General features: G+C 41.1%; 1 protein-coding gene across 3 annotated transcripts in view; it reads right to left on the reverse strand.

Moving 5' to 3' along the window:
* Window positions 1-15,573, reverse strand: part of slka (STE20-like kinase a) — a 39,604-nt gene extending 24,031 nt beyond the window's left edge. For all 3 annotated transcript variants that reach the window (XM_014154659.3, XM_014154658.3, XM_014154657.3), the window contains exons 1-5: window positions 14,684-15,573; window positions 9,749-9,913; window positions 6,408-6,456; window positions 4,096-4,245; window positions 3,269-3,341 (exon numbers count right to left, since the gene is read on the reverse strand). In XM_014154659.3, the coding sequence (XP_014010134.1) occupies window positions 3,269-3,341; window positions 4,096-4,245; window positions 6,408-6,456; window positions 9,749-9,913; window positions 14,684-14,833 (587 nt within the window). In that variant the 5' untranslated portion in view covers window positions 14,834-15,573. The remainder of the gene's footprint in view (window positions 1-3,268; window positions 3,342-4,095; window positions 4,246-6,407; window positions 6,457-9,748; window positions 9,914-14,683) is intronic.
* Window positions 15,574-17,332: the final 1,759 nt, after the last annotated feature.

Genomic DNA, 17,332 nt, shown 5'->3' on the forward strand with positions numbered 1-17,332 from the left:
TTGTTTTAGTATGTGAACGTGTGTGTCAGGGTTTAAGTTAGCCGGTAATAGCCGGCTTTTGGCCAGTATTTTTTTTTAAAAGAGAATGAAGAAAATTGTCTCCGGACATTTGTCCGGGAAAAGAAGAAACCAATTCCCAATAGCGAAATCATACTTTTTAGCCTATTCATTGATGGAAATACGAGTCGATGTAAATACAGTGCCTTTGGAAAGTATTCAGACCCCTTAACTTTTTCAACATTTTGATAGGCCTTATTCTAAAATGTATTAAGTAGTCGTCCCCCCCCGATCAATCTACATATAATAAATACCCCATAATGACAAAGGAAAAACAGGATTTTAGAAATGAAAAGAAAAGAAAAGAGGAAATATGATATTTACATAATTATTCAGACCCTTTACTCAGTACTTTCTTGAAGCACCTTTGGCAGCGATTACAGCCTCGATTCTGCTTGGGTATGACGCTACAAGCTTGGCACACCTGTACTTGGGGAGTTTCTCAATTTTCTCTGTAGATCCTCAAGCTCTGTCAGGCTGGATGGTGAACGTCGCTGCACAGCTATTTTCAGGTCTCTCCAGAGATGTTCGATCGGGTTCATGTCCGGGCACTTGCTGAGCCACTCAAGGACATTCAGAGACTTGTTCCGAAGCCACTTCTGCATTGTCTTGGCTGTGTGCTTAGGGTCATTGTCCTGTTGGAAGGTGAACCTTTGTCCCAGTCGGAGGTCCTGAGCACTCTGGAGCAGGTTTTCATCAAGGATCTCTCTCTACTTTTCTCCGTTCATCTTTGCCTCGATCCTGACTAGTCCAGTCCCTGCCGCGTTGAAAAACATCCCCACAGCATGATGCTGCCACCACCATGCTTCACCGTAGGAATTGAGCCAGGTTTCCTCCAGAAGTGATGCTTGGCATTCAGGCCAAATAGTTCAATCTTGGTTTCATCTGAACAGAGAATCTTGTTGCCCTGCATTTTAATTACTTGTTACTTTTATTTCTTATTCTTACCAGTATTTTGGCAAACTCCAAGTGGGCTGTCATGTGCCTTTTACCCGAGGAGTGGCTTCCATCTGGCCACTCTACCATAAAAGCCTGATTGGTGGAGTGTTGCAGAGATGGTTGTCCTTCTGGAAGGACAGAGGAACTCTAGAGCTATGTCAGAGTGACCATCGGGTTCTTGGTCACCTCCTTGACCAAGGCCCTTCTCCCCCGATTGCTCAGTTTGGCCGGGCGGCCAACTCTAGGAAGAGTCTTGGTGATTCCAAACTTCTTCGATTTAAGAATGATGGAGGCCACTGTCTTCTTGGGGACCTTCCACTCTTCAGAAATGTTTTGGTACCATAACCCAGATCTATGCCTCTACACAATACTGTCTCGGAGCTCTACGGACAATTCCTTTGACTTCATGGATTGGTTTCTGCTCTGACATGCACTGTCAACTGTGGGACCTTATATAGACAGGTGTGTGCCTTTCCAAATCATGTCCAATCAATTGAATGTACCACAGGTGGACTCCAATCAAGTTGTAGAAACATCTCAAGGATGATCAATGGAAACAGGATGCCCTTGAGCTCAATTTCGAGTCTTATAGCAAAGGGTCTGAATACTTATGTAAATAAGGTATAATGTAAAATAAATAAATAATATATATAAATGAGCAAAAAAGTAAAAGAAAACTGTTTTCGATTTGTCATTATGGGGTATTTTGTGTAGATTCTTGAGGATTAAAAAAAAAAATAGATATATTTTAGAATAAGGCTGTACATTTGACCGGTCACGCTTATCGGTCTATAGGTAATTTGCATAATTTAGCTAAATTAAATTAGCTCGTGAACAGTATACTCGTTATGCATCTTATTTGTCACGCGTACATCATACAGATACAGAGCCTTTGAGTGGAAAATCTGTCAGACCACGCGAGAGCTGCTGCTACAGCAACTCAAACAGCAAATGCATAGGCAACGGAAGGCAGGCTCCATCAGCGGGTCACACCCCACTTTGCAATGAGCTGGAGGCAGTATGCATTTTTAAAAACATATACTTCATTGGTTGAAACCTGAATGTTTTACTACACATTATGGAGGCATGTCTTACCTTGATTCAAAGTAGCCTAGCCAAAATCAGACCATATCCACGGAGGCAATTCTTTTATAAACTTTCTTTCATTATCCAGTAGCCAAACGCACAATTCTACTCATACAGTATTAGCAACCCATGTTAGTTGTTTCTTATTAGATCTCCCCTCTTTAAATTTCAAATTGATATTTTCCATCTCTGTCACATGGTGCCGCTCGCATGTGCAGTGCGCTTTCCCAATAACTGCATTATGGAACGAACATTCACCCGTAGCCTACTGACTTGTGCACATTGCTAAGCTGATAATGTGAAGAAATATTTTAAGCTGAATGTTCTGATCTGTGGCATCAGACTCATTGCTTTTCAACGTTATGTTACATTTTATTTTACGTAGCGACTGGTCTACTGGTTGTCGTCGCACGACTGTTCCAGGGTCTGTTTGGAATAGGCCATTTCTTTCTCGAAACAAACTGACCAATAGATTCGGTAAACTTTTCTACTATGGGGGATAGTAGATTGACATAGGCTAGTGATTTTGCTGTTTGTTACTCATCTTGTTGGCTAATGTAAATGTGGACAGTTATTCTAACACCTTCAAAGTGCGCATCAGAATGATGTAAAGACCGCACATCGTTGCATTCTCGACTTGCATGTTCTGTTAATATAAATTACCATCATCTAAATGTGATTTCTGTCATCCTGAGCACCGTGGGTGGACACCCTAATCAGGTTACGCACCCAATGCTTACATGTCCGGTAAATTAATCAAATGTCCAGTAAATAAAATGCTGGTCAAATGTCCAGCACCACATTTTCCTAACGGAAACCCTCTGTGTGTGTGTGTGTGTGTGTGTGTGTGTGTGTGTGTGTGTGTGTGTGTGTGTGTGTGTGTGTGTGTGTGTGTGTGTGTGTGTGTGTGTGGGTGAAAGCTGTTGTGCATTAGTGTACACTGGGTGTGTGTTCTGGTGTTAGTTTCAAATAATATACTATTTGGAACATGAGTCAGTGCTTTGGACATTCTGAAAGCGCTTTTTCATTCACCCCTACAGTAATATACTGGTAATTAGCTTGACATCATCGCTGCGAAACAAATGGTTGCCCCGTGGCAATGAAATACTCCTCACACAAGTTTTGTTCAGTTCAAATCAGAAGCTCTAAAAATGGATAGGTAAAGAATCAGAACAGCATGACTCACCAATATGGAGTGCCAATGAAAGAATCTCTTCTCTGCAGCGTCATGGTATTCTTAGCGGACACGCCAAAGTCAGCTGAAAACAGACATTGATTCAGAATGTAGTAGTTTGGCAGTTGGCTGGAGATGGAGAATGACAGAGACTTAATGCATTTCATTGTTTTTATAAGAAACGGTTCATATAAGTTAATATACATCCACATTATATGAATAACAAAGTACTACTTCTACTGTCATTGCTACACTACCTTGTGATTATTTCAGAATGCTACTGTGCCTCTCACTGCAGTCTTCGAGTACATCTGAGAGGTAAAATGAAGCGTTGTGTGGCTAGCGACTGCCTGCTAATTAAGGCTACGCCTAGCCCCATCACGACCCTCTGTATGCCTACATCATATGAATCATCATGGAAACTGTAGCTATGGATGCTATCACTTAACTCAACTGCAATCATTTACATATCCAAGGCTTCATTTGCATACATTTGCAGCCTGCACGTTGCCAATAATGATGATGAATCGCCCACATTACAAGTGGTGCATTAGGTTAGTATATTCAAGAAACCTGTATTTTTAACAATACATACCAGGCCAGTGTCCAGTCCACTACATTCTCTCCTGGGCTGGATGCAAATGCACTCAAAGGGGTAGTAATACTTCACTTTCCTAAGCCTAAAGCCTATTAGGCGTGTCACATTTTAACAATCTATTTTCAGGATACCAGTTAAACCTATTCTCAAGTCAACAGAGAACAGCCTAGTACACATGAAATACAGTAGGAGATATTCTTAGACAATGAGCCAATAGAGGTCCAGCGAGGCAAGGCCTTACCCAATTTGATGTCTCCCTCCTGTGAGAAAAGGATGTTCCCAGCCTTCAGGTCTCTGTGGATGACCTTGATCTCATGAAGGTAGGCCAGGGCCTCCAACGTCTGTCTACACACCACCCGGATCTGGGGCTCTGTCAGAGGCCTCTCAAGCTCTGCAGAGGCAAAGACGGAAGCATCCACATGAATTTAGTGTACCACAAATCTCTATCCACTTGAACTTTCTGTGTCGTATGTTGACATTTCATGAAGTTTTTACCAATGCTTTATGTACTGTATCCTTCATAGTACATGGTGAACACACACTAAACATAACAATTTGGAGACATGGGCTGTAACCCTTAGCAACTGCAAAAGAACACTGTTCCATGCCCTTCTTCCCACAGCCAGCAATCATGACTGGACCAACAGCATGGTAGAGTGAGTCACACCACTGGACCACTCCTGATCGAACAGAAGAGGTTCAACCATGACATCTCCTCTCTGTTTAAAGAGTGACTGCTTTTAAAAAGCAACGAATCCCTTTGAAAAACAGCCTGTGGCATCGATATGAGTCAGAAACAGTTATTCCAGTGTCAAAATGTTATTATTATTTTATTTTTACAAGCCCTTTTTCTCCCCAATTTAGTGGTATCCAATTGGTAGTAGTTACTGTCTTGTCTCATCGCTGCAACTCCCGTACGGACTCGGGAGAGGCGAAGGTCGAGCCAAGCCGCACTGCTTCTTGACACAATTCACATCCAACCCGGAAGCCAGCCGCACCAATGTGTCAGAGGAAACACCGTACACATGGCGACCTGGTCAGCGTGCACTGAGCCCGGCCCGCCACAGGAGTCGCTAGTGCGCGATGAGACAAGTATATCCCTGCCGGCCAAACCCTCCCTAACCCGGACGATGCTGGGCCAATTGTGCGCCGCCCCATGGTCGCGGCTGGCAGCGACAGAGCCTGGGCTCGAACCCAGAATCTCTGGTGGCACGCTAGCACTGCGATGCAGTGCCTTAGACCACTGCACCAACCAGGAGGCCCCCCAGTGTCAAAATTGACTACAAAGTGTAAATAGGATAATTTAGGTGATAAAGTCAATCTAATCTAAAACGGAGTTTGGACCATCTGTGCGTCACAACGGGTAAATGATGTGATGATGTCCATTTGCCCACTATCATGGGGTGAAGATCTGCGGTGATTGCGCTCTATCCAATAGCATAGACGATGAGACATACCTGCCCAGCAGCCCGGCATTATCTACACAGAAGCACATGTCGCACATTTTTTTACTCGCGAAATCCTGTAACAAACACCTTAAGATGTCAAATTGCACAACTCAAACATTCTCAGCAAAAACATACAAATTAATTACAGATGTCTGTTTTATCTTAGATTCATTGTGGGGATTTTGAAGAAGTGAAATAGGCTTTCACGTCTACCATGTCTCACAGGGGGACAAACATCATCAACCAAACGCGGAATCGGTCAGGAAACACACCTACAAACTGAAACCATGTGTTTGATGTATTGGATACCATTCCACTTATTCAGCTCCAGTCATTAGAACGAGACCGTTCTCCCCAATTAAGGTGCCACCAACCTCCTGTGACGTACATGCTTAGAGTGAAGAATGGTAGCAGCCTATGTCAACTCATTACACAAAACAGGCTATTTGTGCTATCATTATCAGCCTGTGTGAATTGTGATCTACTCGCTATAAACCGTGTGGTACAACAGAATGACATGGTGCTGTTACAAAATGGAGGACATGTGGTCTCCACTCAAAGCCTCAGATTAATTTAATATCTTACATATCACAGTGTAAAGACTGACACCCAGTCACATCTGCAGGCTTAATTTTGTAGCCTAGCGATTAAGAGCATTGGGCCAGTAACCAAAAGGCCACTGGTTTGAATCCTTGAGCCGACTAGGTCAAAAATCTATCAATGTGCCCTTGAGCAAGGCACTTAAAGCTAATTGCTCCTGTAAGTCGCTCTGGACTTAGCGTCTGCTAAATGACTAAAATATAAAATCAGCAAGTCCCAATACAACTCTAAACCAATGGTGGGAGGTTCCTTAAAAATTCCAAATAACACAAAGGAAAGTACTGAGGCATTAAAACTGGACTAACCACTCCTAGAAATGGGAACTATGATAATGATACACTTTCACCACTCCCAACTGAGTGGAGGGAACATATTCTACACTGGCTGAAATGTATTGAAATAGAAAAAAACATTTGTGATGATCTGACTTTCTTTGAGGACAGAGTGACATTTTTCATGTATTCCTTTTTTCACTTTGTATATCTTTTTGAAAATCCATACTCACCCAACATGACTGCATCGACAGCACCTCCCGCACAGAACTCAATCAGAATCTGAGGAGAGAGACATACACAGTTACTATACACTGTACCAATGTGTCCCCCCAATGTTATGTGCGTTTCAGGGTAACACTCAAAGCTGGAGACATCAACGTTTTAATGGAGGGAGACTTGAGGTCAAATTCTTTGGAGCCGGATGAAAACAGCGCCTCGCAAAGGGACACTTTGAGAGACACTTTGATTCAAGCTACTCTGTTGCATGCACAAACTTGTCATTTAATTTAATAAGATGAGTGAGTTTCACAGTGGATATATTCACCAATTCTATAATGTAAATTGTGAGCTTAATTCACATGTAAAAAAGGGACAACTCAATTACAGATATCCTTCACAGCAGAAATTCTCTCAACAACCTTGTGAAAGCTCTTCAAATTCTCAGGAAAAGTTTGTGGTGTAATGCTAACCAGTGCAATAACTCTTATCAAGAGTGTTTCATCATAAAACTGAAGAGACTTCACGAATTGGACTTCCTCATTTTTTGTAAGAGATCCAGTTTGGCATACATGTTTGACAGATGTTAATCTGCCAATAAATCTGCAGCAGAAACTACATCAAGTTTTTACATCAGCTCTTTTTAAAAAAAAAAGTGTGGAGTCCTCAGACAGCAACTTCACTGCACGCAATTCAAATCTGACCACACTATTTGTATTACAGGAAGATGCGAGAAAAACAAATGCCTACTCTATTGAGCTCTGCTCCAGTGTTGTTCCTAAGAGGAAGAGTCATTGTAGCAGTCCTTGCCTCAGATACAATGGTCCACACACACAGCAGATGAAGGCCAGACTGGGGAATGAGAGGTCTACTCCACTCACCCACAGTCTACATAACCTCTTAAAACCATTCCAACACTTTCTACAACAACTATTACAGATAACTTTATCAATTGACCCTTTGCTAAGCCCCGCCCCAGAATTTTGGGCAACCAATTGCAGCGCTCCAATGGATGGCAACTGTGTCAAATCTGACACCTCTGACAAGCTCACGTTTGTATCGCATGAAAGCCAGTGAGGGTTATGGCGAAAACTAATGTTTAAAAAATGTATGTTCAAATGGCTAAATAATTGAACAGTACACCAGAGGTACTTGCTACTTGTTGTTCCTGAAATGCAGCGCCTGTTGATGGAGTATTTTTTTTAAATCTGAAATTACACTTATTACATTGTTTGCTAGCTCAGCTGATTAGCTAGCTCTGTCTTATTGACCAACCAATGTTTCTAATGCTAGCTAGCCACTTAATATAACTTTTTTTCTCAAAATATATGTTAGCTAGCGAAGCTAGGAACGTTATGAATACATCTCCCATCTGCTGTCGACATCAGGATACAATTTGAGAGCACTAGTTAGCTCCAAAAGTGGTTATAGCTTTGACTGCGTGCTGACAGTGAATTCAGAGCCCTTCAGTGGCTAGCTAACAGTTTGAGATCATTGTGAGGGGATTTCGCCAGTGGTTGAATGGGGAATTGGGCTTCCCGGGAAAATGTTGTCCAATGTTGCAACAGTAACCAAGGATGGTGGGGCTTAGCAAATGGTAAATTGAAGGAACAGAACTTCAATCCTGTGTTGTGTTCAGTTGGCACACCATGGGAAAAGATGCTTTGAGGAGGTACTACAGGAACTTGTCCAATAAGAACACTCATTTTCATTGTACGTTTAAAAAAGTTTTTGTCCGTTTGCTCCTGGTGAACACACAACCGAGTCCTACTGAACGCAACCCTTATTTCTCTGTTGAAATGAACATCCCCAAAATGGCTAAACATCACTATCGTGTGCATTGCGATTATTCAAAGACATTGTATCGAGCTGATCTAATTCAATTCTTGACTAGCACAGGTCTGGTAAGCGCACTGAGCAACTGGTAAAGTTCTGTCTGGTTTATCAGATGATGTCATGAACTAATGCAGTTATGGAGATGTGAAAACTGACCAGCCTCTGTGATAAAAGCTATTGTGAACCATACTATCACCTGATCTATGGGAGCATAGCCAGGACGTGTCAAACAGCAGCTTGAGGTATCGGATGCAACACAAATCAATCAAAACCCTCACTGAGCAACGCCCATTCAGTGAGTTAAACAAAGAGGATGGAAAGACTGGTGATCCATTATGTAATGATACACATCAATGGAAGGTTAACCGTTTTACAATAATGAACCGTTTGAAACGGTTTACTAATGTTATCATGAATTAAATATGATACAATTATCCTTAAAGCAGCAAAAATCTCCATTATTGATTACTATGTCTTAACAGTGCCATAAGACATCAGCCGCTAGCTACCATTTTACTGGCAGTGCCTTATGTATATTTCACAACATTCACCGACTGTTGCACAGGGTTTGGTATGAATGAGTCCTTTTTTGGGGGCTGAATGGAATGTTCACACACATTAACTAAACGCCTGACATGTTTTAAAGGCATAAGTTACACGTTAATCTCTCTCAGGACTCACTCAACCAGTGGCATAGACTACATGGTTTGATGTCTCTAAATGATTCATTAGCACTTTCTCAAGCCCAGAGTAGCAGTCCATTATCTTCCCATGGCTGCAGCCCCACAGCGGGGGATCACATGATACCACCTGGACATAATGGCGCTGTAGTTCTCTCTAAACACACCGACAGTGTGACAGGGTCCTCTGACAGCGTTCACACAGCAGTTGATGGTGATTAGTGCTTTTTGAGGTCGGTTCATTTATGAAAAAATAATCACGTTTTTTGATTCAGTTTTGATTATTTTTCAAAAAATGAAATGCATTATGAAATAAAGACAATGATTATTTCAGGTCAGGTCCACATTGGGTAGACATCAATACAAAAATAGGAAATTACTATGAAATATTAAGACACTTATGTTGAGTATAATACTTTGTTTTTATTTGAGGACTTAGTCATCATTTCATCTCTGCTCAGGCAATTGCAGCCAGCCAGTCAGACCACCTAACGTTATCTCTGTGCTCCCCTTACTGTACTGTCTTTAGCCATCCTATTTACCTACACTAGACTGCCTAAGTATGCTGCAGAGCTGTGAATGTGAGGTGACCTTATTTAAATCGTAAGGTTAATCTATAAAGCACCGGTTTGTGTATAAATGAGGAATATCATCATGTTTGATTTGTGTGAGGTGCATTTAGATTGATGTTTCTCAAGTGTTAAGACGGTGAACTCCCGCACCTTAGCAGGATCATGAGTATACACACATGTGTTTGAGTGGTGTGAACTGTGAACACTGTCAGTGGCCCTGTTCTCCACATCGGAGAAACCCAACCCCTCCAGAGGGAGCCTACTTACCCACAGTTTGCTTTCATAATAGAAGGCATCCAGCAGTTTGACTATGTAACGATGATCGCAGGAGGCCAGAATGTCTATCTCCACCATGTAATCCTCCAACTCCTCCTCTGTCTTGGTATCGATCACCTTGGCAGCAGCCAGGGTCCCAGTCTGCTTGTTTTGGGCCTGAAACAACAAAGACACCGACAAAGGAAATGAGTGAATATATTCCCCTGATAACAAGCGCCATTTGATCAAACTCATACCGCAGAAAAAGAGCAACAGATTATTAGCCGTACTAATGGATAGTGGTTAATGTAAAGACATTTATGAACGGTAACAATAACGTGAAAAGGCCACTGCCATTTTGGAGTTGGAGCATTTAGCATTGGAGTGGTCTATGGTAGTGCAGCTGAAGGCAATTTTCTAAAAAGGTCACATCTTTCTGTAAATGCATTTCATCATACAGACACAAAAACATAAGAGGCTTTATATTTGCAGGAAAATCAGCTTGAGGAGAGGCCAAATTCGCATCTGGGGTCAGGACAATTACAGTGTGGAGTCTCTGGAGAAAACTGATCATCTGTTAGCTGAACTGTATTTACTAGTTTATCAAGGTTAACTGTTACTATGTGTTTCATTTCGGGAACAACGGATACCACATGCCCAAGGTATGCCATCTATCCTTGGTGATAACTACTGTAGAAGCATTTAACAACACATATTTTATATACTGTTTAATAGCAATATAAGCATGTTTCCGCTTTTAAAACAACAAAATTGTCATGACAGTTAAGTTACTGTGACCAGTAGCCATATAACAGACACAAATGTTGACAGTAGGAAATTACAATAAAAAGAAGGGATTTAGGATCCAGCTCAAGGTATGACAAAAGAGGAAGTTTGATTAGATATATAGAAAAAGGTATTAGCTTATGGCTTTAGGAAGCATAAACAAGCAACCATGTGTAATGGTCAAAAGCGTAAAGATACATGCATGTTCCTTTGGCTACTTGCAAAGGCTTGACCTAGTTGAAAATGAAGACATTTAAAGGGGAGAATGACACGTTGTTCCATTCTCCACTTCCTCTCGCTCATGCAGACGGGGCTGCTATTTTGAGCTAAGCTTTGGCCGTAATGTTTATGGCTACAGACCCAACCTAGTGGAGTTAAGGAAAGTTAAGGAGGGAAAGAGGGAGTGTCAGTGTAGCGAACTGCATCAGACTTTATATTTACACATAGTCACTCCCTTTTGTCTGTACCAGGCAACGCCTGCCCTAGCCTTAGCAGTCACACATTCAACACGAGGTCATACCTGTGACACTGTGTATATTTGCATTCCTATTTTAGAGGGCTCTATGACCTCAGTTCTACTGGGCATCAGCCTTCACATTCCATCAAGAACTCTGATGGTTCATATCCAAGAAACAGTCTGACCTTTAGCAAAGCATAACAAGAAAACTGGCAAGAACACCAAATCAAAACAGGTCCAGGGATTTACAGTAAAGAAGCATGGGCACAGCCCTAAGCAAGTGGAAGAGAAGGTATTGCGCTCTCAAATGATGAAGGGGAAAGTAACCTAGCTACAGTATGTGAATAGAGGGCTATCAGTTGTTTTTGTTAGCCGTTGTGACCGGGAACTTTGGCTTGTCCTCAGACCCACTTCAGCGGCTGTGCTCCACGGCCCGTCATGGGGTGAGCTCAGAGCTGTGACTCAGGCTGAATGCCAAGAATCCCCTTCCTCCCAGACCCAGCCAGCTGACTCACCCACTGCTGCCACCTCCAACACCACCACACCTCAGCATGACACACCCACTACAGGGCTGTGAAATAACACATGGAATATGATATTAAAAGGATCATGTTTATTTATTTATACCAAATCTCTATTTGATGTAAATCAAATCAAATGTTATTGGTCACATACACATATTGGAATGGCACGTAATATACAAAGGTCCAGATACTTTTTTGTCGATTTCACTTGTTTTTGAGAAACTTACCAAAATCAGTGGTTCACTTCCTCATCCTCGTTGTACAGTACAGGGGCTCTGAAAAAATGGTCCAAAAACACCCAAGTACAGCTTGATTCGGAAGTAAATGGAATATAACGTTGCGGATAAAGTATGGAATGACAATTTCATGTGTACAACATCTAAAGACATGCACCACTATACTAAGAGCTTTTGCGTTTCTAAAAGGACGTATTTGGGAGTTTTTTGCAGCAATAGTTCCATGTTTTTTCAGAGCCCCTGTAGTACACAATGAGGATGAGGAAGTAAATCGCTGGTTGGGGTACGTTTCTCAAAAACAAGTGAAATCGCAAAAAAAGAGTGTGGAACCTTTTATATCATGCACTTACATCAAAAATAGAGATTTGTTTGTGAAAGAACAAAATTCTCCTTTAAGGTACAGCAGTGTGGAACAATGGTTGTAGGACAAGGGATGACTATGATAATAGTGTACAGGGTATGATATTGTTATTACATGGTAACAGATTTGGTCAAGTGATTGGCTATGCACACAGCTTTGACACATACACTTACCCCACCAGACATGCCACCAGGGGTCTTTTCACAGTCCCCAAATCCAGAACAAATTCAAGAAAGCGTACAGTATTATATAGAGCCCTTATTGCATGGAACTCCCATCTCATATTGCTCAAATAAACAGCAAACCTGGGTTCAAAAAACAGATAAAGCAACACCTCACTGCACAACGCCTCTCCCCTATTTGACCTAGATAGTTTATGTGTATGCATTGATATGTAGGCTACGTGTGCCTCTTAAAAAATATATATATATGTAGTTCTGTCCTTGAGCTGTTCTTGTCTATTGATGTTCTGTATTATGTCATATTTCATGTTCTGTGTGGAACTCAGGAAGAGTAGCTGCTGCTTTTGCAACAGCTAATGGGGATCCTAATAAAATACCAAATATTGTTAACCATTAGGGCAAACTCAATTTACTGCATTCCATGACTGGGAGTGGATAGGAATTATAAGTACAATCTGTGACTGATAATATTAGAGCTGAGCTCACTGAAACAGTTGACATGGTGTATTTACTAATGACAAAAGATATCCAATTTAGACACACCAAAGATGTTCTTATGTTGACAGAGACATTAGAATGCATGACTGAAGATGACAATACAGATGATACAGAAAAACCACAACAGGTAGGTGTTTTCCCCAACTCTGTTTGAGGGCTGCAGCGTCTCCAGTCCTGGCTTTCATCGTTGCCTGCTAATCAGCTAATGAAGACTTGGGTAACCGGGGGAAATTGACTCACTGGCTAATTACTGACATTATTTGATCAGTTAAGTTCCAGGAAAAGGAGAGAATCAGCAGACACTGAAGGCTCCAAGGACTGAATAAGAGACTTCTGATCTATAGAATACCTGAACATACGCATGCGATAACAATTTGTTTACATTAGACGTTAATAAACCTGAGGGAAAAAAACTAAACCGATTTCAAATTTCGATTTTTCTCTTGGTCATCAAAGTTCCACTAGCAGATACCATGTAAGAACAGGTCAGCAACAAAACTGTTATGCCCTCTGCTCCATCTTGCTGACTAGGTCAAAGATGACACCTGTCCCAAACACGACAACGAAGAAAGTACAGCAGGAGGTAAACCATCAACAGTTCTATCTCTCAGTGTGCTGGTCCCAACCCAGACAGAGTAATGTTCAGGCCTAACTAAGCATGACGACTATTGAATGGTTTAGCTCACTAGCCGCAGAGCCAAGAATAGACTAATACAACTGGTAATCTACAGGTAATTGGCAAAATAAAGGAAATATCAACATAAAGTGTCTTAATAGGGCATTGGGCCACCAAGAGCGAGAACAGCTTCAATGCACCTTGGCATAGATTCTACAAGTGTCTGGAACTCTATTGGAGGGATGCGACACCATTTTTTTAACGATAAATTCCATAATTTGGTGTTTTGTTGATGGAAAACGCTGTCTCAGGCACCACCTGTTTTCAATATACTTTGTATCCCTAATTTACTCAAATGTTTCCATTATTTATGCAGTTACCTGTAGATAGCCAACGTACAGTATCACACATTTCCACCCACCTACAGACCTTCTGACATGAGAACCTGCTACAGTATATGGTACTAACGCACAACCTGCCCGCCCCTGGGCTATGCCAACAAAGTGCCTGTTCACTAATGATGATGTGTCTACACTGCTGGGACCTTTCTGACTGATAAGGCCGACTTATCTAGGTAACTATTCAACTGTATCCTGTTTCCTATGAGGTCTACTGCCTGCAATTCACACCCTCAAGCAATCCATATTGCTCTCATCTTCACAGTCAACAATAAGCTCTTCTCGGATCACTGGTGTATCTATGTGAACTATTGTGATTTGTTTTGCAGCCTAAGAGTTGCCCTTCCCAACTAGCCATGAGGACTTTCATACCCCACTATACTGCTGTTCTGGGAGTATGAACTTGAACCCTTTTATTTGCACTTATTACCCACCATATCATTATGGAGGCCCCGCTGACTTTCTAGGAGAGCCACTCCTTGAAAACTGATTTTTTTACATAGATGAGCATTGAAAATGTCATTGTTTACCAGTAATGTATAATTCAGTAAGGATACTACTACCATATTCAATATTCAGTCATAGAACAGTTGTGAGACATGTTCCCTTGGGTGGTGTAAAAGAAATACTGTTTAGGCAGGCAATATGAGTCTTGCAATATTTCATGTTGAGGTAGCCTTGTATTTGACATGTAAAGGGTTAACAAAAATGACAAAATGAGATGAACATGAACTCAATTTGAGACAAAAAAAAGGAATATTTGACATGCTGATGATAGGAGGGGTTGAGTTATGTCTCTCAGTATAACTTCCTGTATGAAGGTATCATGAGTTACAGACTTGACCTTAATGGATTTTATATTGAAAGATAATAAATTGGTTCGTATTACCTTGTACACTTTCCCAAAGGCCCCATCTCCCAGTTCCCCAATAATCTCCCAGATTTCCTCCGGGTTCTCGTCTCTATGTACGTGCTCATACTGTTTCTTCTTCTTATCAGACCCCAACTTGAAGATTTTACGAAAATTGAAGAACGACATCTTCTGTGAGTTTAGTCTGAGTGGCCTTTCCAGCAATTCCCACAAAGAAAGAAGAATAATCCAAAATTCCCAATAACGTCCAAGTATCTATGAGGCTGTAATAAGGCAGCTAGCTCGCGCCACTGTGTCCATTTAGCCGCTAGACAAGTAGACAGACGATTCTTGAAATAAACTCAATAATAATAAGCTACAATTCAATACCCGCATTTACTCATGAGCTGAAACACCAATCGCGCATTATTATTATTATTGTAAATGAAACAATTCACATAACACGTTGGCTACATTTGATCATGCTCAACAAAATGCACAAGGGTGGTCTTGGGATGGTTAACGTTACTGCCCCAATACACACACGATCATTCTTAGACAATGTAACAACCGGCTTAATAAATGGATCTCAACAGACTGGCAGCATCGTCTTGAAGTTCAGCGGTACCGATTTCATAAAACTCCCTTCAAAGACATACTTATAACCCGTAGTTACGGCCCAACCAAGCAATCTAATACAAGTCCTCTGTCGTCACAAGGAATGGAAAAATAAACGCGAGAATGAAATGAAGTTTCTCAGATTTGAAGCTCCACGAGACGGTAGTCATTTATGGTGTGGCCATTTCTAAACATTTAATTTTCTTCCGGTTGGTTTTAATAGGGAATATTCCTTCATACCGAACCAACTTCAGAATTGATGATAGGGTGCCTTGCCACCTCCTCTTTGCTGCATGTTGTGGAAAGCGCGTACCCGTGAAGCGCAGCCGCAATGGAAGCCTTGACATGGCCAAACAAAGCATTTGATAAATTCCATCCAAATCCATTAGTAATACATTAAACAAATTCCACTCAAATGCAGTCTTCTTCATATCAATTTGTTCAATTCAGTTACCTCACTCAATTTGAAATTTAACAGGCTTGATATGTTTTATTCCTGTGCAATTAGCCGAGGCCTAAATACGATTCCAGTTCATCATCAAATCTTACATTTCCATATTTTTCTTTTTGTTAACTGATGTAATTATTTTTTAAATTGCATTGACCCTCACCCTCCTTGTCCAAACTCAAGTGATGTGAGTTATAATTGAAGTCCGTGCTATTGGCGCCACCTTCTGATTTTTTTTGTCATGCACTCTTTTGTCATTTGCGATTTCTATCTCACATCGAGGTTCAAGCAGCTAACTCACTACTTTGGGGGAAATATGTATTTCTGAAAGGCTTGATTTATTCCAGTCTATTAACAATAAGCCAAACCATTTTTGAACCCCACTCCCCCTTGTCAGTCTGAAATAGGTTAGGTCCACGTGTAAGAAATGGCCTAGTCTTACACATACATGTGCCTTATTGCAGTGAGCAATAAGGAACAAAGGTTCACAGGAACTTTGTACAAACATATTTAATAAAAAAGTAAGTAGGTTAGTATCATAGCATCAAAAAGCAAAGCTAAATAGAACATTTGGAGATTACTGAAATAACTGCAGAACACTATGCCCAGATAGGGAACCTCACCAGAAGGTGAACATAACAAATATAGCTGTGGCCTATAGGTCTAGTGTGATCTCAACCACTGCCCTTCCGTTAAGCGTACCATAGAGCTGGTTATAGGCCTATAGCGCCGTCTTGAACCTGGAAGATTCCAACAGCAGGTAGGGTCAGGAAATGTATCATTTAAACATGAATAGGCCTATTCTTGTAGCATATAATGCATTATTTAGATGATCCTTTTTGTTTTATATACAGTTTTAACCCCCAATGAAATAATTAAATGAGCATTAGATTTAAACAATTGAGAAATCATTTTAATAAGCTGAAAAACATAGGCCTACCAATACCATCCCTCTCAAAGGACAATGTAGAAAAAAAGGACAATGTAGAGTCCACGCAGTAAAAACAGGTGACGTTCTCGTTCGCCATTTTTGCGAATACACGTCAGTTCCTGGCAATTCGCCACTGAGAGAGAAACTCAGAAACAGAAGACAACAAGCAAGTATTAGAAAACAAACAATTCAAACTTTGTGAACGAATATGCTTTACTTTAATAAATATTCCAGTCTCAGTGTATTTGGATTGTGTAGTAGGCCAAACAAACCAAACAATCGTCAGAGGCGCTCACTGGCCTTTACTCTCACATTTCAAATGTAGAATGTGTGTGAAATGTACAGGTTAGCAAGTTCAAGTCAGCCAGTGGATGAGCTCTATTGGGACCTCCACACAGTATGTTGGGGATCGTACATACCATACAAAACGTAACATATCATAATAAATAGAAAGTTCGGTGTTACGTACAGAATAATACGAAATGCTCTGAGACCAAGTTGCAGCCCAACCTTTTACAGTGCTATCAGTTTCAATATTTTCAACAGCCTCTTTAGAGTTGGTGAATATTGGCAGAGGGAGTTTTCAGGGTAAGTGTTGGAGAACACGGAATTCTGTACAGTAGGACCCAGCCAGCGTCGGCTCGAGGCTTCGCTCACGTGTTACAATTTAGAATTAGGTAAGTCTTGGGTT

This window comes from Salmo salar, chromosome 18 (genome assembly GCF_965601325.2).
Source record: "Salmo salar chromosome 18, fSalSal1, whole genome shotgun sequence".
Taxonomy (NCBI): domain Eukaryota; kingdom Metazoa; phylum Chordata; class Actinopteri; order Salmoniformes; family Salmonidae; genus Salmo; species Salmo salar.